This window comes from Mustelus asterias, chromosome 8 (genome assembly GCF_964213995.1).
Source record: "Mustelus asterias chromosome 8, sMusAst1.hap1.1, whole genome shotgun sequence".
NCBI classification, from domain to species: domain Eukaryota; kingdom Metazoa; phylum Chordata; class Chondrichthyes; order Carcharhiniformes; family Triakidae; genus Mustelus; species Mustelus asterias.
Window position 1 is genome coordinate 70,570,067 of NC_135808.1, and position 26,570 is coordinate 70,596,636.

At 42.8% G+C, this 26,570-nt stretch overlaps 1 protein-coding gene across 1 annotated transcript in view; it reads left to right on the forward strand.

Moving 5' to 3' along the window:
• The window catches only part of LOC144497223 (complement factor H-like), a 138,314-nt gene that overhangs the window by 71,098 nt on the left and 40,646 nt on the right, over positions 1–26,570 (forward strand). Inside the window, exons 8-11 of the mRNA XM_078218136.1 lie at positions 2,887–3,048; positions 7,793–7,975; positions 10,567–10,737; positions 16,333–16,503. Coding sequence (XP_078074262.1) covers positions 2,887–3,048; positions 7,793–7,975; positions 10,567–10,737; positions 16,333–16,503 — 687 coding nt within the window. The remainder of the gene's footprint in view (positions 1–2,886; positions 3,049–7,792; positions 7,976–10,566; positions 10,738–16,332; positions 16,504–26,570) is intronic.

Consider the following 26,570-nt stretch of genomic DNA (forward strand, 5'->3'; position numbering starts at 1 on the left):
TTGGGTCTGCTGTTTAACCTTTTGTGTATATAGTCTCTTCTCAACAATAAACCCATTAGTTATTTATTTGTCACAGAGTCATCTCAGGTTATTACATTCCTCCTCAACACAATAGAAGCAAGAAAAGCATTGGACACAGGGAATCAACGACAAAACCTTTAACATATGGCAGAGATTGTTAGCCCATTCCAATATGAAATCCGTTTCTTAAACAGATAAGTCACTTTGGGATATTAAAGATAGGTGACAAATTTACAACTTACAAAAAAGCCAGAGGGTGCAGAATTAGATGTAGGGTCTGATGTACTTGAGTGGAAATTGGAAATATTATACCGTTAAGTGTCCAAACAATAATCTCAAGGGCTGTGCCATAAATATTTGTAGAGCACCAAGAACCACATTAAGGCACTGAAAATTCTCTCTAAGGATATCCAGCAGATGGCAGAAGAATCAAATGAGACATTAGGCAGGATTTTACGGCCTCACTTGACCTGAGACCGGAAAATCCCACCCGAGATCAACGGACCTTCCCATTGTCCGATTCCCGTGGTGGGCGGGGCGGTAGAATTCCGGTGCTTAGCAGAGAAAGCATCTCTCTCATGAAGGATATCTGTAGTGAGTTGCAGCTCTGTTAGGAACTTCTGCACACATCACACAAAAGCATCCTTAAACATAACAGCATACATATACTAAGAAAGTATATTTTAGGACAATAAACTCTGATCACCAGGTATTTTGAGGGAGAGGAACTCCTTTAATGTTACCTCAATCCTGGCTTGTTGATTTCCTCCAATAAATAAAATTATAAAACAAAAGCAAAATTTTGCAGAGATGTGAAATGAAAACAAAAGTGCTAAAAATACCCATCAGGTTGATGATCTGCGTCAATGTAGCCAGAAACTGGCTATTGCCACCAACTTTTCTCTTTCCCTTCCCGCACACTCATTCCCCCCTACCTCCCCTCCCCCCCCACCAACTCATCCCCAACAGGGAGTGAATGTTATTTGACACATTGTGGGAGGAGCAATATATTGCATAGGCTGAACTTCACCAAAGAAGCAATCGGAATCCTCCATGAAGTTCCTGCATCCACAGTGCACCTCCAGCTGTGGTCATGATGTTAATGTTTTACATCGCTTCTAACATCAACCAAGTGGGCAACAGGTGACAGATTCCCTCTTCCATTGGACTTTTGGCATCGTTAAGCATCGTTATGCACCAAGCCAACCTGACCATTAGCTGATATTTGTTGGTGCTCATCTGGTTCTCCTGGTGGGGAACTCTTGCCCTTGGAATCCCTGGAGCTCATTTCATCGACTCCATTTATGGGTCGTCACCAATCCTGGTCCAGTTTCTTTGTACTGAGATACTTGCAATTCTGGCTTTATGCGCATCCCCAATTTTAATTACTCCACCATTGGTGTGCGCAAGTCTCTCCACCTCTCATTAAGATAATCCTTAAACTTGCCATTTTGACCATGTTTGGTTATCTGCTCTAATACTTCCTGAGGCTCAGTGTCAAATTTTATCTGATAATGTGCCCTGCTCGTCTGTACTAGGTTAAAAGGAATGTATAAATTTAAGTCTTTGTCATGCCACTCTGTGAAAAAATGGAACTGCAATCTCTGAGATGACTATTTCAACGTTTGAAATTAACCTCTGTTTTGTTATTTGCCTTGGTACAGGTGTAGTTTGTTTTTTATTCATTCGTGGGACATGGGCATCGTGGGCTGGCCAGCATTGATTGTAAGAATTTTAACAACACCAGGTTAAAGTCCAACAGGTTTATTTGGTAGCAAATGCCATTAGCTTTCGGAGCGCTGCTCCTTTGTCAGATGGAGTGGAAATGTGCTCTCAAACAGGGCACAGAGACACAAAATCAAGTTACAGAATACTGATTAGAATGCGAATCTCTACAGCCAACCAGGTCTTAAAGATACAGGCAATGTGAGTGGAGGGAGCATTAAGCACAGGTTAAAGAGATGTGTATTGTCTCCAGACACGGTCACAGGCATTCAGCCTCTGATCTTCGGGTAAGCGTTCTCCAAGGCGGCCTTCACGACACACGACAGCACAGAGTCGCTGAGCAGAAACTGATAGCCAAGTTCCGCACACATGAGGACGGCCTAAACTGGGATGTTGGGTTTATGCCACACTATCAGTAACCCCCACAGTTTGCCTCCTGGACTTGCAGAATCTCACTGGCTGTCCTGTCTGGAGACAATAAACATCTCTTTAACCTGTGCTTAATGCTCCCTCCACTCACATTGCCTGTATCTTTAAGACCTGGTTGGCAGTCGAGATTCGCATTCTAATCAGTATTCTGTAACTTGATTTTGTGTCTCTGTGCCCTGTTTGAGAGCAGATTTCCACTCCATCTGACGAAGGAGCAGCGCTCCGAAAGCTAATGGCAGTTGCTACCAAATAAACCTGTTGGACTTTAACCTGGTGTTGTTAAAACTCTTACTGTGTTTGCCCCAGTCCAACGCCGGCATCTCCACATCAGCGTTGATTGCCCATCCCTAGTTGCCCTTGTTCAGAGGGCAGTTGAGAGTCAGCCACACTGCCATGGTTCTGGAGTCACATGTAGGCCAGACCAGGTAAGGGTGGCAGATTTCCTTCTCTAAAGGGCATTAGAAAACCAGGTGTGTTTTTCCAACAATCAACAATGGTTTCATGGTCATCAGTTGATTCTTAATTCCAGATTTTAAAAAAATTATTGAATAGAATTTTTACCATCTACTGCGGCAGGATTCAAACCCAGGTTTCCAGAACATTAGTGGAGTTTCTGGATTAATAGTCTAGCCATAATACCACAAAGCCATCACCTCCCCTGTGATAATATGTCACGTATGCACTTTGATAGTGTTAATTTATCTTTCTCAGAAAGTATTTGCAGGAAACCAAACATCGATGCAACTTTCTATTCCCCATCGAAACAAACCTTTAGGCCTATGGAAAGAATACGTTACAGTTGCAGATCTTCACCACAAGAAGTGATATCTATATGTGCCGGAGGTGGATGGTCTCCTCCAATAAGATGTCCAGGTAGGAGTTTTCTTTATTCATTAGTTTGAAGAACACCATAAAATGAAACCAACTGTCAATTAAATTTGTACATATTCTAAACCACAGTTTGGTACTGATTCAAGTTTTGTTTCCAATACTGGGGATATTTAACACATTGTTTTGAAGATTATGCATAACCACGTAATTGAATAGCCCCAAAAATAAAACTTCTTTAAATAGATGTCGTATGTGGAAAAGTACATACCGCTGCGTTAGAATAAATTGTACAATCCCAACATTAGCTTCATCAGGATCTTTGTATTTGGCATTGCTATAACAAAGTCATTGCCTGTTATTTTACCGGCAAATCAGGTTCATGCCCTATTTTTCACCTCTTGCAATTGTACCGGCACTGGATATCCAGTGCATTCGGCCTCTCACCCATTTCCAGTGAGAAGCGGAATAATTTATGTAAATATATTTAAAACAGCATTAACATGTAATTGACGAGCCCGGGATACCATCCTCCCGGCTCACATGCCTTTGTGGCCTTGCTGGGAGAGGTACTCTCCAGCGAGGAAAACACCTGCTCCCCATAAATGGGGAACAGTCGTGTTGGCCTCGCCGGTAGAACCGGAGGCCATTGATGCCCCCCGGGGAGGTTGAGGGCAAGGGTGGAGGTGCCCCTTGGGCAGTGCCAACCTGGCACACTGGCATTGCCCACCAAGCAGTGCCAGGAGCAGGTCAGTTGGGCAGGGAGGGGGACCCCGCTGTGCACTCTGCTTGTGATCGGTATGGGGAGGGAGCGGGACCCCACTGCCACTCTGCAGGTGATCAGTGTGGGGGGAGGAGGGGGTGGTGTAGGGGGCATGCAGGGGTGATACTTCTGGGCGGTGTGGGGCTTGCGATCATCTGCGATAGCTGGAAAGGCGGGTGCTGGGCTGAGGCTGGCTGCAACAACAGACAGGTCTGAGAGACAGACCTGTCAGGCCTCTGCTGTTGCATTATGCATGTGCAGCCACAGAGATCTGCACATGTGCAATAGCTTCCTCTGCTGCTACAGTAGGCTTGCTGGTGAGTTAAGCCCCCTCCCATTCTGTCTAGTGGCTGGAAGCAGTCTGGCCCATTTTGTACATGTCTAAGTGCATAAGATTTGGCATAAAGACTCACTGAAAAAAATGCATCTGAAACTCCTGTGTTCATGCTAGCTGGACACTTCTTCGAATTTTTCTCGTAAAATTGCCCCCACCGTTCTCTCTTAAGGGTAGTGGAGTAAAAATGATTTTTTCTCTGCAAAGTGCATGATAAAATTATAAATTCATTTTAAAAAACTATAGTTATGAATATATTAAACACAGCATGCAAAAAGAGACCTCCTCCATATCAAATGCAACAGGGCACAAAATGCAAAAACGAGCAACTGAAGGCAGGAAAAAAAATTTAAAGGCCGGAGAGATGAGAGAGGGATCTCAGATGCTGTGCATATGGAACGTTTTGGCAATTGGACTAAGGGTGGGAATTGGAAATGCAGAGACAGGTCCAAAGGAAAGAGCTCCAGAGTACTTTCCCATTTCCAGAAGCTTTGGTTCTTGTACACTGTGCCTTTCTGTGCTCTTGATGCTTGGCCTCAGCATCAGCTGAGCTTCTTCCCCACTCCGACTACATTGCACACTGATTGCTCCAACATAAAAGTTTTCTGCTGCTACAGCTTGAAGCCAAAGCCCTACCTACCATGACATCACCACCTTCTTGTCCACGTGATCCATGCCTCCAAACTCTAAGCTCTAGCCTCTCACCAGTCCATTGACTCTAATTTATCACTTCGCCTATACAAACATACCAGTGTAAGATTTAGAGGTTGAGGTATGAAACCCTTTTAATTAAAATCTCTAACTACTGATTGCACGCCCCGATTTCGTCCATCATCGGGGGCAGTGTTACTCCACCCTCCCCACCATATCAAAATGGATTGCCAACATCAGGGCATCAGGACCCTTCCGATGGGTCCCAAGTCATGGCCCTCTCTGCAGCCCATCCTGTATGCCCTGTGCTAGTCTGCACCATCCCCCCCCACCCCGCCAACACCCACCCCCGGCAATCAACCCCCCTTACATACTGCCCCACACCAGTCCCTTGCATATTCCCCCTGCTGATCACCCACTTTGGAGGTCCCCCCTTGCCTCCCCCCATGTCATAGCCCCACCCCCATTCAGGCCTGACCCCGTTGGCACTGTACCTGGCACTGTGGGGTGGCACTGTCTGGCCAAGGCTCCGGCCACCCTGGGGCTTCAATGGCCTCTCATCGCCCCCAGCGAGGTCATCACGTCTGGTCTCCACTCGTGGTGTGAGGTCTGACCGGCGAGGAACTAAGTGCAAGTGAGGCCAGACGATGCTGTTCGGGACTCACGCCCTTTTTGAGCGCAAAGCCAATCTTGCCAGTGTGGTAAACCACTGTTATCTGCTATCTGTTACCTGTATATGTGGCACATCCCTGTCGGTTCCGCCCAAGTCTCCTCCCCCTGGTCTGGGTATAAAGGCGGTGGCTCCTCCCCCCTTGCTCTCAGTTCAGACCAGATCACCGACAGGGATGGCTCCAAGTTCTTGCCAATAAAAGCCTATTTGTCTTGCTCACAACTAGTCTCGGCTCGATTGATAGTGCATCAGGCAGCAATACAGGGCCAGTAAGAATGCAGGAGGCATAAAAAATCACTTTGGGCCCAATTATTTGATCACTCACACAATCTTACTGGCTTGCCGCCCCACTCAGATCTCCCCCCCTTGCAGAGCTCCCCCCCGCCTAAGCCTCCATTATAGCCTAACCCCCACTCAGACCCCATCCTCACAGCACTGCCCCGACACACTTATGGTGCCTAACTGAGCATTGCGAGGGTGCTAGGTGGGCACTGCCTGCTGCCGATTGTGCCCCCTGCAGAGCTCCCTCCCCTGCAAAGTTCCCTCCTTCCCACTTGTCATAGCTCCACCCCTTTGGCACTGCCCCAGCACAGTTTTGGTGCCCAAAATCACCCAAGGCTTCAATGGCCTCCGATCCCCCTGGCGAGCCATCATGTCTGGTCCCAGTTGGTGGGGACTATACGTGACTCTCACTGGGAAGAACCTCGACCTGCGAGGTGGTGAAGGTAAGCGACGATAACATCCAGGACTCGTAAATAACATGTCATTAATATTTAAGTAAGATCAAGGGAGGCGAAAAACAGGCCGTGAACCTGATTTTTTGTCTTCCACCCAATCTCACCACCTTGCCAAAAGTCATAAGATTTTTGTCATAGAAATCATAGAAACCCTACAGTGCAGAAGGAGGCCATTCGGCCCATCGAGTCTGCACCGACCACAATCCCACCCAGGCCCTACCCCCACATATTTTACCCACTAATCCTCTAATTTACACATCCCAGGACTCTAAGGGGCAATTTTTTTTAAAACCTGGCCAATCAACCTAACCCGCACATCTTTGGGCTGTGGGAGGAAACCGGAGCACCCGGAGGAAACCCACGCAGACACAAGGAGAATGTGCAAACTCCACACAGACAGTGACCCGAGCCGGGAATCAAACCCGGGACCCTGGAGCTGTGAAGCAGCAGTGCTAACCACTGTGCTACCGTGTCCTACTCACAGAAATTCAAACTGAACAATTTTAAAAGATAACGTGGGTAAAATCCATAAATGTTATTTCACACTAACATCGAACCTTAAAATTCATTAACAAAACCTTATACCACTATCCTCAGGAACAGAATTTCAGATCTACTTAGCCACCAACCTGCCCACTTTCACAGTGTATCCTAAGCTGAGGCTTTCCATTCCTTCTCACTTCAATTCTCAGTTTCTCTTGCATCATCTGAACACTTTTTCCAGAGTTAGCTCGGATCTCATTTTCCTATTTATGTGGCGCTACAACCATGTAAAACTGCTGAAACTAACATGTGTTGAAAAACAGCCACAATAGGAAATGTGCAGGAGAGAGAGAGGAGAGGAAACGGGAAAGAGTTGCCGAATGATTGAGAAAAATGGGACAGAATTAAAAAGATGAAAATTAAATAAAATGAGCTATGATATGAGCTTTTAAAATGAGTCTATTATTTATATCCAAGTTTTAGTTTGAGAGATTTCTTTCCTTTTTCTGCAAACTAACTTGCACTAAGTACCAAAACACTAGACATATTTTTCATTCTTACTGTCTCAAGCTGTCATGAACCATCACAAGCATTGGAGGCAAAAAGCAGCATTGCTTCCAACTCTGCATTGAATTCCCAATTTTTGCAGTGTTTATGACACAATTCATTCTGTGATCACTCTATGCGTCAGCAGATTCTGTCATTTTTCGAGCCATATTCAAGTTACAAGACCTACATAGCCGTCTTTTTTTGTTTTGTTTTTGCTTTATATCCATGAATAACAGAAGAGCAATCAATTAGTCCAAATTCAGTATATGCAGCACTGCTTCACAATTCAAAATAGTTTTTGTAAATTTCCATAGGTTGTATATGTTTTAGACTATTATCATGTTCCTTGAGATAATACCAATATATTATTAAATCATTCATATTAGGCAAAATTTGTGATCAAATTACTGAAATTTTTCAAATATCAGGAGGTTTAGTGTATTTTTGCTAACTATATTTCGAAGACTCATAATGATATTCCAGTTCATATAAATTTAGAATCAACTGCAGCATTTAGTTGATTAATACTAAACCAGTTCCAGCTAAAAGTGAATGGCCAAGCACCTGTCTGATGAAAATAAAATCAATTACTGTTTCCATAGGTCCATGCCCAGTGCCACCAAAACTTGACAATGGGTACTTTAGCCATTCAGATTACTCATATCGCACTAATTTTAAAGGATCCTATCGATGCAACCACTATCACTTCAGATTACAAGGTGATGGCGAAATAAAGTGCGTTGATGGTGAATGGTTCATCATGAACTCTGTTCCAGTCTGCATTGGTAACCTATTTTCATCATTACTAGAATCAAATACAAATTATAACAGAATGTGCCATTTGACAAGCGTTGCAGATTTGCCCATTGTATCTGTCATTCAAGAGGTTTGTTGATTCAGGGCAACAACTCCATTCAAAATAATAAGCTATATTTATATCGACTTAGAATAGTAAATGTAACTAGTCTATAATCTTATGTTAAATGATAAGGTGGTACACAAGTAATACAACCTGTTTCCTGGACCAGGAATGATCTTTCTCAGTTTGCTATCGTGCTTGCATAGCTGTGAGCTACGATCTAACCTTAAGATATCGACACAGCATGGCTCCCAGATCTGGAATGACCAGCCCTCCAGCCTTATCACATGGCTTCATAGCTCCTGACCACCAAAAGACCATTCATAGAATCATAGAATCCCTACAGTGCAGAAGGAGGCCATTCGGCCCATCGAGTCTGCACCGACCACAATCCCACCCAGGCCCTACCCCCACATATTTACCTGCTAATCCCTCTAATCTACGCATCTCAGGGGCAATTTTTAACCCGGCCAATCAACCTAACCCACACATCTTTGGACCGTGGGAGGAAACCAGAGCACCCGGAGGAAACCCACGCAGACATGAGGAGAATGTGCAAACTCCACACAGACAGTGATCCGAGTCGGGAATCGAACCCGGGACCCTGGAGCTGTGAAGCAGCAGTGCTAACCACTGTGCTACCGTGCCGCCCCATTCTTGACCAGTGAGAAAATGTCACATTCCTACGCTGCAGAGTTATATTGAGCTGCCTCCATTGTGCAGAGCGTAGGTGCACGTTTTCGGAGGCCATGTTTTTTTTTTGTTTCTAATCTTTTAATCTTTCAGATTTCACCTCTGTTCTACAAGATTTAGTTCATTTTGATTGCCTTGTACTATCTCTTACTGTGATATGCACTGTCTCAATAATGTTATCTTGATATGGACCATCTCGAACTCTGTCTTATCAGAATGATAAATGCCCAGTTTTTGTTAATACATTTATTTAGAACAGAAAATGCGAAAACAAAACTTGCTGGGATTTTGTGAACAATTCTTCCAATTTTCTTCCAATTAATTGGCAACTACTTGTTCAAGAAATTTGTTTTCATGGCTTAGAAAGGAGACCAGGAGGTCTGCAGTTACTGTTCATCTCAAGCCATATAGTGATAAAATTGAGTTTTTGTTGTTTATGTCAACCAATGCCTTTTCTCTGTGAAATTCTTTGCCGTATTAAAATGCACTATACAAATGTAAGTTCTTGTTTTTGATGTAAAAGGTTCTATGATATGGAGAATGCCTCCACTTGTCCATGGTCTCCATATCCTGACACATGTAACAAAGTAATAGTTTTGTTATAATTGGAAATGATAATATTATTCCAATGACCCAAGAAATACAGTGCCACAGCCAGGCTGCAAGAAAATAAAAAGACAAGATGAAGAACTTGTTCAACATAGCTTATCTAACTGTTTCAATTGATGCAAAGCAACCATCAAGGTCAGACTCTGGCCTGCTGCATAGGAAACAAGCTCATAGGTGGAATGTTATATTTTTTCTTCAAAGTTTTGCAACCAGGTGAGAAAAGTGGTGTACAGCTTGCCGGCTGCACAGTTGGCTTTTTTTGCCATATTGCCCAGTACCTAGAAGATAAAGATCCTGGAGGCATGTCCCACACTGTCACGCTGGCGGGTGGGGCCTGAAAGAGCTGGCAATGCTGGCTTTACTTTTTAAAGGGTGCCCCGATCTCCAGTTACGAAAAAAAACAAGAACACCCCACGAACATGAAACCCCCACCCCACCTAAGATACACATGGGAACCCCCACCCCGAGGAATCCTCCCTTCAGGGTACCAGTACTTCCTGGCCATGTGTTTTCCTCCTTCCCCTCCCTCCAGGATACTTCCTGGCCGTGAAAACCCCAGCCCATGTTTCCATCTGAGAATCTGTTTCTTGAAGTACTTCAATTAATTTATCAATGATGTTGATTTCCACATATTAATGATAAAAGAATGGGAAAGTTAGCCCAACTCCTTGATCGTTTGTTCTTAAGCTAACATAGCAATAAAATGGAAAATATGTTAAGGGTATATTAGATTTTTGCACTCGACTTTCTTGTGAGCTGGTACAAACTGGATGGGCCGAATGGCTTCTTCTGCAGTGTATGATTCTAAGCAATTTTTAGCAATAGCGTTTTTTGTGAAAAGGAGAAGAATTTGCGTTTATAAAAGGGCATGCCTTAGTAAGCACTTGACAACCAACAAAGCATTGAAGTGAGATCAGAGCCATCATAATTTACACCCAAACTATGTGCCAATTAGTACATAGCTGCTTTAGTAATGCTGAGACAGCTCCTCCAGGCTGTTAATGAGCTCCAATCTGTAAAGCTTTCTTACTGTTTCTCAGCTCAAAACAGTATGCAAAAGCAGGCAGCGGTAGGTGATGACCTGACAGAATATGAAAGATGACTTAAGATGGGAAATATAAAGGATACAGAGCTAAATACAATAGTTTGGTCTTGCCACAGAACTAATCCAGTTTACTAACAGCCAAGCTATTTATCCAAACATTTACTTTACAGCAAGAGGATGTGGAAAACCACCAGCATTAATAAATGGGAGATTTTACCCTGATCAAGAGCAATATCGTGAAAGAGCTTCTTTGACTTACAGATGTCATGAAGGCTACGAACTTCATGGAACATCTGTAGTGTATTGTGATTCTGGTTGGCCAGAAGCACCTATTTGCAATGGTAAGTGTAGTTATTTTGTTCTTTAGATACCAACCTCTTTTAACCAGACCTTTTTTAAAGATGTTTCTGGAATACTTTCATCATAAAGTATTTGCATGCAAAATGTAGGACTCAAATAATTGCTCACACTTTTGCCTCGAGAAGTCCTGTTTTTTTATGAGGTTATTTATTGAGAGGACAACAAGTACAGTTGAATATTTTAAAATAGATTGGCAGCAGCCAACCAATATCAAGGTCATATCCTACTATTGCTATCATCCAAAAGTTAGTTATTAAAGTCTTACAACTGTTCACAATTCCACAAAAGTCCCTGCATCCCAACTTTTCAATGGTGCTTGTATGTCAACATCTTTAATATGCTAAATTCTTGGTCGCCGTTTTCAATGGAAACTTAATTGTTAACACTTGCTGAACCAAATGGATTGCACACCCTCTTCTTCATGTATTCTCTGCCCAAGGCAGGTTCTACCTACAATGTCATAACCTCCACCAAGGGCAAGGACACAGGTACCAAATCCACCTCAGCCAGTACAGGTATTCAACCCTGTGCTGTGGACATGGAGACCCCCAAGGACTCTGAGTTGGTGTGGCAACGTACATTTTTACATGCATGTTGTCGCCTGGAGCTATGGATAGTAATGGTAGAGGCTCCTCTTACTTCCTGCTATTGACATATGTTGGAAGGACTTACAAGCAGATAATTAACCTTTTTGGCCGAATTATGAATGCACATCCCATGGCCATCAAGTGCTGAAACTTGAGCTTCCTGGAGTTTCTGGCAATAGTCAAGGATGTTGCCCACTGTGTCACAAGACTTCCTTCTCATCCACCTTCCTCCCTCCCCCCCTTCCACTCCCCTTCCCCCCTCTCGTCCCTCCCCCCACTCCCCCCCTTTTCCTTCCCCCTCCCCCACCCATCCAAACCAGGTGGTGCAATGGACTCTTCCCATAATATATCCCACACACTTTCCTGATCACGGAACTGATGTAAAGACATGGTTTCAGGTCAAACATTAGGAAGAAACCCTCCTTTTAGTGACACCTCCCACCCTTAGCTCATGAATCAGTACTCCTCTATATTGAGCATCACTTGGAGAAAGCACTGGAGATAGTAAAGCCATAGATTGTACTCCAAGTGGAATACTTAAATCTTCATCACCAAGATCGGTTTGGTGGCATCTCTACTGACTGAAGTTGGACCTGTGGCAGGTGTTGAGAAAGGCAACATGAAGAAATAAGTTACTTGACTATGTCCTCGTCAGTCTACCAATTGTACATTTACCTGTTCTTGGCAAAATTAGGAGTGAAGTGACCACCACAAAATCTTAATAGGGACCAGGTTCCCTCTTCACAAGGAGGAAAACCTTCATTGTGTCATGTGACTCCACCACTGTACTAAATTGGATAGATTCAGAACAGATCTAGAAGCTCAAAACCAGACATCCATGAGGCAATGTGAGCCACTATCAGCAGCAGAACTGTATATCACTACAATCTGTAACCTCATGGTCTGGCATATCTTCACTCCATCATTAAGGTAGGTAACCAATATTGGTTGGAGAGTGCGGAAAAATATGATGGGAGCAGCCCTATGTGTACCTGAAAATAAGGTATTTGAAAATAGTGAAGCTACGAGAGAGTACCACATGCATGTTAAACAGCATGAAGCATACATACATACATACAAACAAAATAGGACAAGTAGGCCATTCGGTCCTTGAAGCCTGCTCTACCATTTAATAAGATCATGGCTGATGTGTTTGTTTTTCCAAATTCCCATTCCCATCAACCACTGAGAACCTTAGATTCTTGTTAGGCAAGGGAATCAATCTCCCGCTGCCTTAAAAATATTCAGTGACCACCACCTCCACCACCCTCTGAGGCAAAGTTCTAAAGACACACAACCCCCTGTCAGAAAGCATTCTCCCTATCTCTGAGCCCTGTTTTTAAAACACAGAATGCTATAGACAGAGCTATGTGTTCAATAACCAACAGATCAGGTCAAACCTCAACAGTCCTGCCACACCTAGTCTTGAATATTTATGGACAAGTAGGCAACCCATGGGAAATTGAGCATCTTCCATTATGGCAGAATTCAAGTGCAATAAACAAGACTGAAGCATTTGCGACCATCTTCGAGTAGAAGTGTCAAGTTTCCCTGCTTCCTTAAAGTCCACACCGTCCATTTTCAGCTAATTCCATTCAACTCACCAGACATTAAGTTAATGACTTTAGTGCAATAAACACAGTAAAGTTCTTAAAAACATCCCAAACTTTGAACACATGTGCTGCAGAACAAGCAGCATCTTTAGTCAACCTGTTCCAATATATTTACAACTACCTAATAATGTGGAAAATTTTCCAGTTGATATCTTGTCCACAAAAAGCAAGAATAATCCAACCTGGCTAACTACTGCTCCATCAGCCTACATGTAATTATTCACAAAGTGGTGACAGGAGTCATCAACAGTGGAGTTCAGATAGCAATAACCTGCCCCCTCCCAGATGCCGTCACTCTGGCGCCAATTAGTACTGCTCTTGTAAAGCATGGCTGAGGTGCAGCAGTTGTGAGGGAAAGTGAGGAGGTAAGAACTGCTGAGCACCAACCTCCAGGGTGCAGGGAGAAAGGGCGTGGGGTGGTGTCAGCCACCGCCATGGTGTGGGATGGAGTGGAGGGCTTGCATGGGTGCAGGAGTTTTGGGGGGGGGGGAGGGGGGAAAGGGGGCTTGTGCCAGTCTTGGGGTCCTCAGGTTGGGCTTTGCTCCTTGGGGCTCGTGTTGTGTTCATTTCCCCAGGGCCACTGAATGACCCCCCCCCCCACCACCACCGCCCCCCTCCCCCGAAGGAATTCACATGAGGTCAAAATCCAACCCCACTAATGTCGCACTGGTTACTCTGTCATCTGACTGCTGGACAGGCTTTGTGGCTGACTGCTGACTTTTCATCCCAGGCCCCACTAACAGTAACAAGAACCAGGTCTGGCAGCTGTTGTCCCAATCAAGAGAGCTCAAAAGTACGCACACGATTCCTCACACTGCATGGACTCTGCAGTGCTACCTACTGTGGCCACTCATCACATCAACGTCACGAAAGTGCTTTTCCACCATCTGTCTGAACTGTTAGCCTTTCATGGAAGCCACTGCAACAGACATCCATGTGGCCGGCCGCATGTAGGTTGATGCTTCAAGGCTTCATGTTGAGAACCTCCTCACAGCCACCCTTATCTCTCCGTGCCTGCTGTGGCAAAGATGTGGCAATGTTCAATGCATGGCACCGGAGACGGTGTGGACTTGCCAGCGTCCAGACCCATGGGGACACGGGTTGCTGGGAGGGAGTGAGGGGACCATGACAGACTGTCTCTCACACTATTCCTACTGCCGAACCCACCCTCTGAAAATAGGAGCACTAACCCTCCCGCTATGGGTCTATCAGGCAATCCTATTTATCATTACAGTCATCCTAATTGGCCATTTCCTAGGTCAATCACAACAAGTTACTGCCCACTGTACTTGGGATGAAAATCAGTGAAAACCAAGCTGCTCCAAAATCTTTTCTTGGATTTGAGCAGTGGCAGCTGCCACATTTACAGTTAGTTGTTAATCATATAGTATATTTTCCCAGTTATAGCACATTTAAGATTATAGGCCTTTTGTCATAGGTCACAAGGTTGTTGAAGAAGCTGATTTCATAATTAGCATGAGATGAAAGATAAACATGAGGTGAAGATATTTGAACTGTTATTTCCCACTTGAACAATGCTAACTAGTTTGTTAAGTAATCGTGCTATTTACATTGTTTTCTGCAACTTCCAATTGAAGGAAATAGGTTCTGCATTGTCAGTATGAGGAGCTAAGCACCAAATTAAGAAGCAGAATCGCAAAGATAATAATCTCTGCATAATTACCTGAGCCACATGCAAATTGGAGTATGGCAAATAAAATTAAATCAATGCAAAGTTTAAAGATTGGTGCGAGAGAATCGGGTTCCAGTTTGTGGGACATTGGCATGTGAACCACATAACTAGGGGTTTCAAAGTAGTGGGGCAAGGAATCAAATTTCAAAAAATGTGGTAAATCATTAGAGATATGGCAAGGGAGAAAGTTATTAACATGGTAAGTGATAAAGAGGTCATGACGGGAAGTGACAGAGTACAACCCTGAAAGCAAATCTGCAGATAAGGCTGGAGGTTACAAAAATAATAGCAGGACAAAACTAGAGGCTCTGTATCTGAATGCACACAGCATTTTAAACAAAACAGATGAACTGATAGCACAGATAGAAAGAAATAAATACAATCTGATAGCCATTACGTAGACATGATGACAAAGATTGGGACCTAAATATTGAAAAGTACATGACAATTAGGAAGGACAGGAAGCTAGGAAAAGATGGAGGGGTGACTCTGGTAATTAATGACAATATTAACGCGCTAGAGAGGGTTGACCTAAGTTCAGGAAATCAGGATGTAGAAGTTCAGAATTTTTTTGATAAGAGGCACTGTTTAAAATAAGGAAGGTCACCTATTTAAGATCAAGAGGAGAATTTTTTGCTCTGAGACTCGTGTCTTTGGAACTCCATTCCTCAAAAGGCGGTGGAAGCAGCATTTTTGAATATTTCCAAGGCAGAGGCAAATCGATTCTTGATGAGCAAGGGGCAGAAAGGTTATACAGATAGGTGGGAATGTGGAGTTGAGGTTATCATCAAATCGGCCGTGATCTTAATGAATGGTGCAGGAGGCTCAAGGGGCCGATGACCTATTCCTGCTCTTAATTCATATGCTCGAATGTCCCACAGGAGTTATAGTGAATGCCACACAAAATTTCAAAGCCAATGTCCAACATCATAGTTTCTTTTTGTATGGTTAATCATACTTTGTTTTCAGGCCAGGTGACAACTATACAATGTGAAAGTTAATTTTAATCCCGTTCTTTTCACATTCTATTTACCCAGATTTAATCATCTGGATTTGTGCAACATGTATATTTTACTTGTGCTCATATCTTCAGTGTACTTTTGTCTTCATTCTTATTTATTTTTGTGGTAAACCACTGTCGTGCCTTCGGCACGGTTGAGCTGTATATGTTGTTGCCACTACTGTTCGTTTATGAGACACTCCCTGACACCTTTAATTCGGCTGCACCTTTAACTGGAGGCTCCGCCCTCAGGGTATAAAGGCTGCAGCCCTCTCCCTCCGACCTTCAGTCGGGAGGTCCACATGCTCAGTATTGTTCTGTTTATTGTCTGTTCCACATCGTTCCTTTTTAGCGAATAAAAGCCTTCTGTTCCTGGCAACATCAGCCTTGTCTATTTATCAGACGCGCCTCAATTTTTATACAGGAAGGAAAACATTTCTACTGTTAAGTATAATCCACCATGTACAAACAAATTATTTTACTTTGATTTGGATTTGAATTATATTATTTTTATGCATTGCATTTGCAAACCCAACATTTCTCATCTGAAGAACTACCCGCTTTGAATAGTTATTTCCAGAAAATTCCAGAAATATTTGAGACATCCCTTTACTATTTTAAAAGCAAATACAAATAAATGTGTTATCTTGAGGACTGTTTCAAGATGTTGTCGTATTTTCTAGATCTGCGATTACAGTGTCCACTTCCACCAGAAATAGACAATGGATATCTTCAGACAAGGCACCACAGCGCATTTTATACTTGTCAACATGGATACTTTATTGAAGGATCAACGGAAATACAATGCATCAATGGGATTTGGACAAATCCACCAACATGCAATCCTGCTCCAGGTGAATAATGTACTAAAGTAGCAACAGCAAGAATGACATTTTTTTCAATTTTTTAATGGGATGTGGGCATCGCTAAACAGGGTCAGGAGTTATTGCCTGTCTCCAATTGCCTTTGAGAAAGTGGGCATTCAGAACGAAGGACAGGCTAGGGTTCTCCTGCGAAATAAGAATTTTATAAACTGATGCACCACAGTATAAGAAATACATTGAGTGAAATAAAGGCTCAAATACAGCATACAACATGAGGTAGTCCACACTGTGATATGGCTGCAAGCTTGTCATGATTGGAAAACTGTTAGAGGAGAAGGGGTCAATTTGTTTATTAATGGTACAGTTACAGCATCAATAAGAGAGGATGAAGCTAAGGGGGGGGGGGGGTGGGGGGGGGGGGGGTGAGTTTCAGGGGGGAGAATGGGTGCAGTCAGAATGAATACCCACACTCAGGCTGCATGTTGAGTTCAAGGCCTCTGGTTAAGGAGGCAAACTGTCAGGGATTAGTGTGCGGGTGGCTGGCTGTTCAAGTTAGAAGGCCCATTTAATACGCAGCCCGTGAGAGTCGGGGGAATGAGAGTGCCCTCTAAGGATGAAGTTGACTGCAAATTGCAATCTTCACATGCTTCAGGTGTACTTCACCTGCTACAAGGGGAAGCAAGTTATTTAATCAGTGCCCTGACCTTTCCTTGACAAGTTAATTGCGCCAATTTAGTCAGCATTGCAATGCATGAATGTGCCACTGATTGGTGCCCAACAGTTAACCCTTTGGAAATTTGGTCACCAGACATTTAACTCCAACTCATGTATCCATAACAGAGATGTGACACAGGTGTTTCCCCCAATGTAAGTGTTATGGTGAAGTCGCTCATCAGTTACTCCATTCAGGACCTGCCAGGTGGCATTGTCTCATTCCCCTGTGAGGTCAGAATGCAGGTCCATTGAATGCACTCAATTGCCCTCACTCCTCACCCTTGTGGGGAGTCACGTGGCCCGTGGTGGGCTTGTGGGAGAATCCAAAACTATGTGCCGTGATCCAAGGTAGTTGTGAATGAATGCAATGGGGAAATAAGGAGAAATATTTTTTACTCAGTGATTTGAAAAGTGAAACTCACTACCAAGAGCAATAGCTGAAGCATTTAGAAGGAAACTACATGGGTACAGGGGTGAAATGGGAATAGAAAGATAGCCTGAGCTGAGGTAAATGGAATGAACAGAGACTCGTGTGGAATATCAGACCAAATGGTTTGCTTCTGTGCTGTATGGTATATGTAACAGTGGGGTGTATTCAAGAGGAAATTTAGCATCATACAGCACCAACATATTATCTCGAAGGCAAAAGAATTCTGTATACCAAGTAAAGCAACAATGGTTAACTGAAAAGATGAGAAATAAGATAAAACTAAAGAACATAAAAAATTGTAAAGAGTAGTGTAAGCTCTAGAGGGTTGGGAGAGAAATAAAGTCATGATGTGGAGATATCCACTCCATCTGACGAAGGAGCAGCGCTCCGAAAGCTAATGGCATTTGCTACCAAATAAACCTGTTGGACTTTAACCTGGTGTTGTTAAAACTCTTACAGAGAAATAAAGGACAGCAAAGGAAGATGAAAAAGAAATACAAAAAGAAACTTAGGGATATATCAAGATATTTTTACAATTATTTTGAAGACAAAGCGTAGTCAAGAGTAATGTACACATATATAGAATATTGCAGCTGAAAATAAGGGTATAACAGACTTATTGACAAATTACTTTTTGTCAGCAGAGTTGAGTAAGAGAACAATATATATGACATTCCAGTGAAATTAATGTCAAGGACTGGAGCTTACTAAAGTTAATACAAATGGAAAATAAATAAAGGCACTAAAAACTGGCATCCCAATGACCTAATGGTTTCCAGAGTTATAAAAGATATAGTGAGAAAATTGCAGATGTTTTCACCAAAATCCATTCAGGAATTTTCTTCAGATTGGAAAATTGCTAATGTAACCCCATTATTTAAGAATAGTGAGAGAGAGAAACCAGGAAATTCTAAACCTGTTGTAGAGATATATTGAAAGATATAATGAAGGACAGAGTTACTCAGTACTTGGAGAAATTTAAGCTGACATTCAAGCCAAGATGGTTTTGTAAATTCATGCATCATTAACCTAACTGATATTTTGAGACAATAAATTAGGGGACAGGGAAGTAGTTTATATGGACTTCCAAAATGCATTTGATAAAGTTCCACACAAAAAGACTATCAGCAAAAAAAATCAAGGTTATGGAATTGGTGCCAAGCTATTGAGCTGATTTGGAGATGTCTTTTATGCATCCCGCATACCCTTTATCCCACTATTGACAGTCTTGTCTTTAACTATAAGCTGTGGAATCCCTTCCCTAAATCTTTATATTCTTTTGTTTCTTTTTAAGATTGTCCTTAAAATCCACCTCTTTGACCGACTTTTAAGATCAGGATCCTTAGATTCTGTCTTTTTGAGGGTTTCATAAATTAGCCTGGGTTACTTTCCAATTTTATAGGAGCTGTGAAGAGGACTGGTGATATTTTCTATGGGAAAAGAACACGCAACAGTTAGTGGGTGATGCTGGATTCTCAATATTGAGAATTGAGGGGCATCTGCTCAAGAAGAAAATTTTTGGACATTTGTGGATGCTGGGTGCAGATAGCGCCAGAGCTAATGATGCTGCCCCCATTGTCACACTCACCTTGAAGAATCATACATGAAATGTGGTTATTCTTAATTTAATCTGCCTGGTGGGAAAATCACTGAATGAGATCAGTTTCCCATTATACAATCTACTCAATTTTACTTTTGATAAAATTCCACAGGATGTAAAACAGATGAATTATCCAATCTGGTTGGATTGTCACCAGGCCGTTTTGCTTAAAATTGCTCCTGATGTGTCACAACTTGAATAAATTACTGGAGAAAGTGTAGTCCCGATGGCTTAAAACCTCAACAACAGTTAGCACCTTTCGAAGAGAAGCTGGCCAAAAGTAGATTTTTTAAAACTATACTAACAATAGATAAATACTGCCTTTGACTATTAAACAAAAAAGTGTGTTTTCCTTATTTAATTAAGAATGTTACTTTATCTCCTTTGGGATATATAATTCCACATAAAGTACAGCCACTGAGAGTGTCTCTAATTTCCATGTTAGGATTCCTATTGGAGTGCTGAGAAATAATAGTGCCATGCAGGTGGCTAACTTTGCTCTCCTATGAACCCCTCTTTGCATGCATAGAACATAGAACATAGAACATAGAACATAGAACAGTACAGCACAGAACAGGCCCTTCGGCCCACGATGTTGTGCCGAGCTTTATCTGAAACCAAGATCAAGCTATCCCACTCCCTATCATCCTGGTGTGCTCCATGTGCCTATCCAATAACCGCTTAAATGTTTCTAAAGTGTCTGACTCCACTATCACTGCAGGCAGTCCATTCCACACCCCAACCACTCTCTGCGTAAAGAACCTACCTCTGATATCCGTCCTGTATCTCCCACCACGAACCCTATAGTTATGCCCCCTTGTAATAGCTCCATCCACCCGAGGAAATAGTCTTTGAACGTTCACTCTATCTATCCCCTTCATCATTTTATACACCTCTATTAAGTCTCCCCTCAGCCTCCTCCGCTCCAGAGAGAACAGCCCTAGCTCCCTCAACCTTTCCTCATATGACCTACCCTCCAAACCAGGCAGCATCCTGGTAAATCTCCTCTGCACTCTTTCCAGCGCTTCCACATCCTTCTTATAGTGAGGTGACCAGAACTGCACACAATATTCCAAATGTGGTCTCACCAAGGTCCTGTACAGTTGCAGCATAACCCCACGGCTCTTAAACTCCAACCCCCTGTTAATAAAAGCTAACACACTATAGGCCTTCTTCACAGCTCTATCCACTTGACTGGCAACCTTTAGAGATCTGTGGATATGGACCCCAAGATCTCTCTGTTCCTCCACAGTCTTCAGAACCCTACCTTTGACCCTGTAATCCACATTTAAATTTGTCCTACCAAAATGAATCACCTCACATTTATCAGGGTTAAACTCCATTTGCCATTTTTCAGCCCAGCTTTGCATCCTATCTATGTCTCTTTGCAGCCTACAACAGCCCTCCACCTCATCCACTACTCCACCAATCTTGGTGTCATCAGCAAATTTACTGATCCACCCTTCAGCCCCCTCCTCTAAGTCATTAATAAAAATCACAAAGAGCAGAGGACCAAGCACTGATCCCTGCGGCACACCGCTAGCAACCTGCCTCCAATCCGAAAATTTTCCATCGACCACCACCCTCTGTCTTCGGTCAGACAGCCAGTTACCTATACAATCGGCCAACTTTCCCTCTATCCCACACCTCCTCACTTTCATCATAAGCCGACCATGGGGGACCTTATCAAACGCCTTACTAAAATCCATGTATATGACATCAACTGCCCTACCTTCATCAACACACTTAGTTACCTCCTCAAAAAATTCTATCAAATTTGTGAGGCACGACTTGCCCTTCACGAATCCGTGCTGACTATCTCGGATTAATCCGCATCTTTCTAAATGGTCGTAAATCCCATCCCTAAGGACCCTTTCTATCAATTTACCAACCACCGAAGTAAGACTAACCGGTCTATAATTACCAGGGTCATTTCTATTCCCTTTCTTAAACAGAGGAACAACATTCGCCATTCTCCAGTCCTCTGGCACCATCCCCGTGGACAGCGAGGACCCAAAGATCAACGCCAAAGGCTCTGCAATCTCATCCCTTGCCTCCCACAGAATCCTAGGATACATTTCATCAGGCCCAGGGGACTTATCGACCTTCAGTTTATTCAAAACTGCCAAGACATCCTCCCTCCGAACATCTATTTCCTCCAGCCTATTTGCCTGTAACACCTTCTCTTCCTCAAAAACATGGCCCCTCTCCTTGGTGAACACTGAAGAAAAGTATTCATTCATCACCTCGCCTATCTCTACTGACTCCATACACAAGTTCCCACTACTGTCCTTGACCGGCCCTAACCTCACCCTGGTCATTCTTTTATTCCTCACATAAGAGTAAAAAGCCTTGGGGTTTTCCTTGATCCGACCCGCCAAGGACTTCTCATGTCCCCTCCTAGCTCTCCTAAGCCCCTTTTTCAGCTCATTCCTTGCTAACTTGTAACCCTCAATCGAGCCATCTGAACCTTGTTTCCTCATCCCTACATAAGCTTCCCTCTTCCTTTTCACAAGACATTCCACCTCTTTTGTGAACCATGGTTCCCTCACTCGGCCATTTCCTCCCTGCCTGACAGGAACATACCTATCAAGGACATCCAGTATTTGTTCCTTGAAAAAGTTCCACTTTTCATTAGTTCCTTTCTCTGACAGTTTCTGTTCCCAACTTATGCCCCCTAATTCTTGCCTAATCGCATCATAATTACCCCTCCCCCAATTGTAAACCTTGCCCTGCCGTACGGCCCTATCCCTCTCCATTGCAATAACAAAAGACACCGAATTGTGGTCACTATCTCCAAATTGCTCTCCCACAACCAAATCTAACACTTGGCCCGGTTCATTTCCCAGTACCAAATCCAATGTGGCCTCACCTCTAGTCGGCCCATCCACATATTGTGTCAGGAAACCCTCCCGCACACACTGCACAAAAACTGCCCCATCCAAACTATTTGACCTACAAAGGTTCCAATCAATATTTGGAAAGTTAAAGTCCCCCATGACAACTACCCTGTGACCCCCACACATATCCATAATCTGCTTAGCAATTTCTTCCTCCACATCTCTATTACTATTTGGGGGCCTATAGTAAACTCCTAGCAACGTGACCGCTCCTTTCCTATTTCTAACTTCAGCCCATATTACCTCAGTGTGCAGATCCCCCACGAAGTGCCTTTCCGCAGCCGTTAAACTATCCTTGATTAACAATGCCACTCCTCCACCTCTTTTACCAGCTTCCCTACACTTAGTGAAACATCTATACCCCGGAACGTCCAACAACCATTCCTGTCCTTGTTCTACCCACGTCTCCGTAATGGCCACAACATCGTAGTCCCAAGTACCAATCCACGCCCCAAGTTCATCTACCTTGTTCCGGATGCTCCTTGCATTGAAGTAGACACACTTCAACCCACCTTCCTGTCTACCAGTACCCATCCTTGACCCTGATACCTTCCCCAATCCCTCACTGACTTCTGGACTACAACTCCCTTTCCCACTCCCCTGACAAATTAGTTTAAACCCCCCTGAAGAGCCGTAACAAATTTCCCTCCGAGGATATTGGTGCCCCTCTGGTTCAGGTGCACCCCGTCCTGTTTGTACAGGTCCCACCTTCCCCAGAACGTGTTCCAATTGCAGCTGCTAAATTCAATGGAGCAGGGACTTCATAGCTCCTTGGTTTCCCATGTTTGGAGTTAGTATAAGAATACAGACATTAGAATTATTCACCAGCTCCTATCGATGTTAACTCTATAACTGTGACCTACACGAGTCTTCTCCTGTTTTATTCAGTTCTAGGGTCAGATTTTTACATTCCTCTTCTGGGTCAACATTTTCTCTCCTGCCATTCGTTCATTGAGTTCTTCTTCATTAGTCTACACTTTTTCCACCATTCTGATGTTAAGCATTCTCCCTATTGTTGTGGGAAAAATGCTACTTTGTGAGTCAGGCTTGAAGGTTTCAACAATACAGTTTTATTTAACGAAGCTTCGTGGAGAAAAGGCACTGGCACTCTGCAGTGCTTCTAGACAGCTACCTTCTCTCAATGAGACAATAGGAGCAGTCCATCTTTATACCCTTTACACAATAGATGGACCGGACATCTAGCCATTATCACATCGTTGTAATCAAGTAGGTGATCAATCATTAAACACATCGTTATAGACAAATACAGACAGATACAGACATAAGCATGTTAACATCGCATTGTTCTATGAATGGATACATTTCCTACGTCAATGACTATCAATGACTTTAGTTTCGGTCTATTCATACAGTAGTTTACAGTAATTGGTTTTCCTGCAGTTATGTATTCCCAATCCCACCTGTAGTTAATCTCATTATCTAACCCTATTGTCCTTATCTTTAAGGCCTTGCTGGCTTCCTGTAGGATTTGATTCCTGCATGTTTAACATTAGATAGCTGTCTGTCCTTTATGTTTTAATCTCAGGTGGCTGTTTGTACTGAAAGCCAGTGTCCGTTTAATGTCTCTTTCCCAGGTGACTGCTTGTGTGCCAGGCAACCATCTTATGTGTACCCATCCATATATTTTTCCTCCTTCGGTCCCCACTTTTGGTCGGATTATGAGTTTCACTAATCCTTAGACCAACGATACAATTTTTATATGTATAATTCTTTGTTCTTCTTCTTTCCTTCTTCGTTTCTTCTGATGTCTTTGGGGATCTTCATCGAGGTTTCTTCTTCGATGTATACACTGGCTCCTGGCACAATTCTAGTCACCATCACCTTGCAACAGACTTTTAGGCATCCAACAATGAGACAACAGACAATTACAATTGAAATGAGCATGACCAATCCATGTAATAAGTAAGATTCCCAGGACCCCCCCGCGCCACTAGCCATTCCAGCCAGTTACTTCCTTTCTTGGGTCCCTGTCGAAGCTATCAAGTTGTCCTCTAATGCTATTGATGACCTGTGTAATGTTATCGGACTCGTCTGTGACATGGATTATGCATTTGTTGCCTATAATTGTTCACACTCCCCCTTGTTGTGCTAACAGATAGTCCACTGCGTATCATGTCTGTTGTGCATATAATCTCAGTTCAGCCATTTCTTGGTTAACAGCCTCTAGTGCTTTTGAAGTGCTGTTTCCCAGGACTGTTAGTCCACAAACAATATGATTTCTATTCTTTGCACTAATCACTCCTGCTGCCCCTCCTAGAGATAAGGCTCCAAGGAACCCATATCCCAGTGAGGATCCCATTGTGCCCGGAGCTTCCCAGTCAGGGCAGAATTCTATGCTGATGGCCCGAGTTACTATTCTCCTCTGAATATGCCCCTTCTGAGGGCATGGAACAGTCAGTGGTCTGATTGTTCCTACTGCAAAACGGTTTGAGAGGTTTGGTGTTTCTGTCGTGTAAGTACCATTGAAGAGGAACACATATCCCTTCTTAGCCCGGTAACATTTAGTGTCTTGATTATGAGTTTGTTCATCTTGCCAATTGTTCGGTTTACTTGACTCCCCGTTTGATCCCACCACCTGGTAAGTATCAAATGGATATGTCCACTTGGCTGAGCTTACGTGAGTTTCATTGCATTGTCCACAAATAAGCTGTCTTCCCGCGGTTATATTCAGACATTTCTGTTCATCACAAGTGCAAGTAAACTGTCCCTTATTAACCCGGCAATGTTGATGGACACACTGCGTCTGTACACAGGAATCATTCTTAGGGACCAAGGCATAGGCACATCCCCATCCCTGCCCCGTTAAACAAAGCGGATAGCTTTTCCTCCCACCTGTTGAAACCCCCTGCACACAGGATCTGTGGAGTTTACAAGTCCCACACATCTCCCCTGTATACCTCTTTTATATTTGCCAATTTGTCCCTTTCAGGGTGCATCTGATGTATCTACTGTATATAAGTCATGAGGGGTCCACCCAGGGGTGGCTACAAATAGGGCTTCTACTGATTGTGCTAACGGGTAACATACAGTTCGATTCCCGTGTAAATGTATGTGAGCTTTGTAAAACAAGTTATCCTCCAATCCAGTTAAATTTACAGTCACGACAATGCAAAGTAGTACAGTTACATACGCGATTACATACATATTCACAACGATCAAATATCAAACCTAACACTATAATTCATATAATCTTTACAAGTTATATTATCTATTCACCCGCGCACGCCAATCGTTCTTGCTTGCAGTCTTTGCCTGTGTTGAGGAAAGCAGTTCTGTTAGTTGCATTTAACTACATATCCCCCTTCCATAGAAAGCTTAGTGTGAATTAAATAACACTTTATACTGGCCTTTTTTAGCTGCAGCTGGACATCCATTCATTTGTATGTAATCTTATCAAAAGACATCACTTTCCCCATTAAAATCACATGCCATACAGCTCCGATCTTTATATGATGTACTCTTACATTATCTCTAATTTGATCATTTGTTTGCGTGCAAGCGCCGCACCACAGTACTTCACAAAATAATTATGTCTTTATCAATACACAATATATAGTATAGGCTTTTCAGGATTTGATTTTATTCTCGGGTCTATTTGACAATGCTATACTGTATAATAAAAATAATCAAGCAGCAGCTGTATCATACCACTTCACACATCGTAACCGTGATATCCAAACCCCTTTAATTCAAGCCGTTTCCATTTTTAAACTGAGCTCCAGATCAAAACCCCCGCGCTCTAGGAAAATAACAGGCGCCGAATCAAAATCAAAGTAGGTACAATACATACTAGTTATTTGATTAGAAACGTTTTGGTTTGATTCTTAACTAGCTAGATTTTAAGCTTTGCAGTGTTTTTATATTTGGCAAACCTTGAACAATAGATGGCACATGAAATTCCAACGGCAATACATAATTTTAACCGGTTACAGATTACTAAACTATCAGACGTTCGTAAATCGCAATATCCTGCGGACCTTAATACTGTATTTCACTGACTTGATATATTTTAAACTGACTCATAGACAATATATTTACCTCATTCTTTTGTTCCTGCTTTTCTACCTTTCCACAAAATTACTTATTTTCTTCTCTTAACTTCTCAACTAACTCTTATAATTTCTACTTCAAGACAAAGGAAAGAGCACATGGTTCCTTCCAAGGTTTAAATCCTTTCTTAAATTTCAATTTACTTTCCAATTTTATTTAAACTCTTTATCAAACCCACTGTTGTAAAATCACAATTAGGGTAAGAACATTAAAACATTAAAGCAAACAAAACATCCACGCAACCACTTTGTTTAAACACACACAGACACACATGGAAGCTTCCAACAGTCATTCCACAGCACATCCTTTTTCATTCAAACTGGGATGTAAGTAAAACATTTAAAGAGAATACAGAACGTTGATTAAGACAGTCCCTTTTATT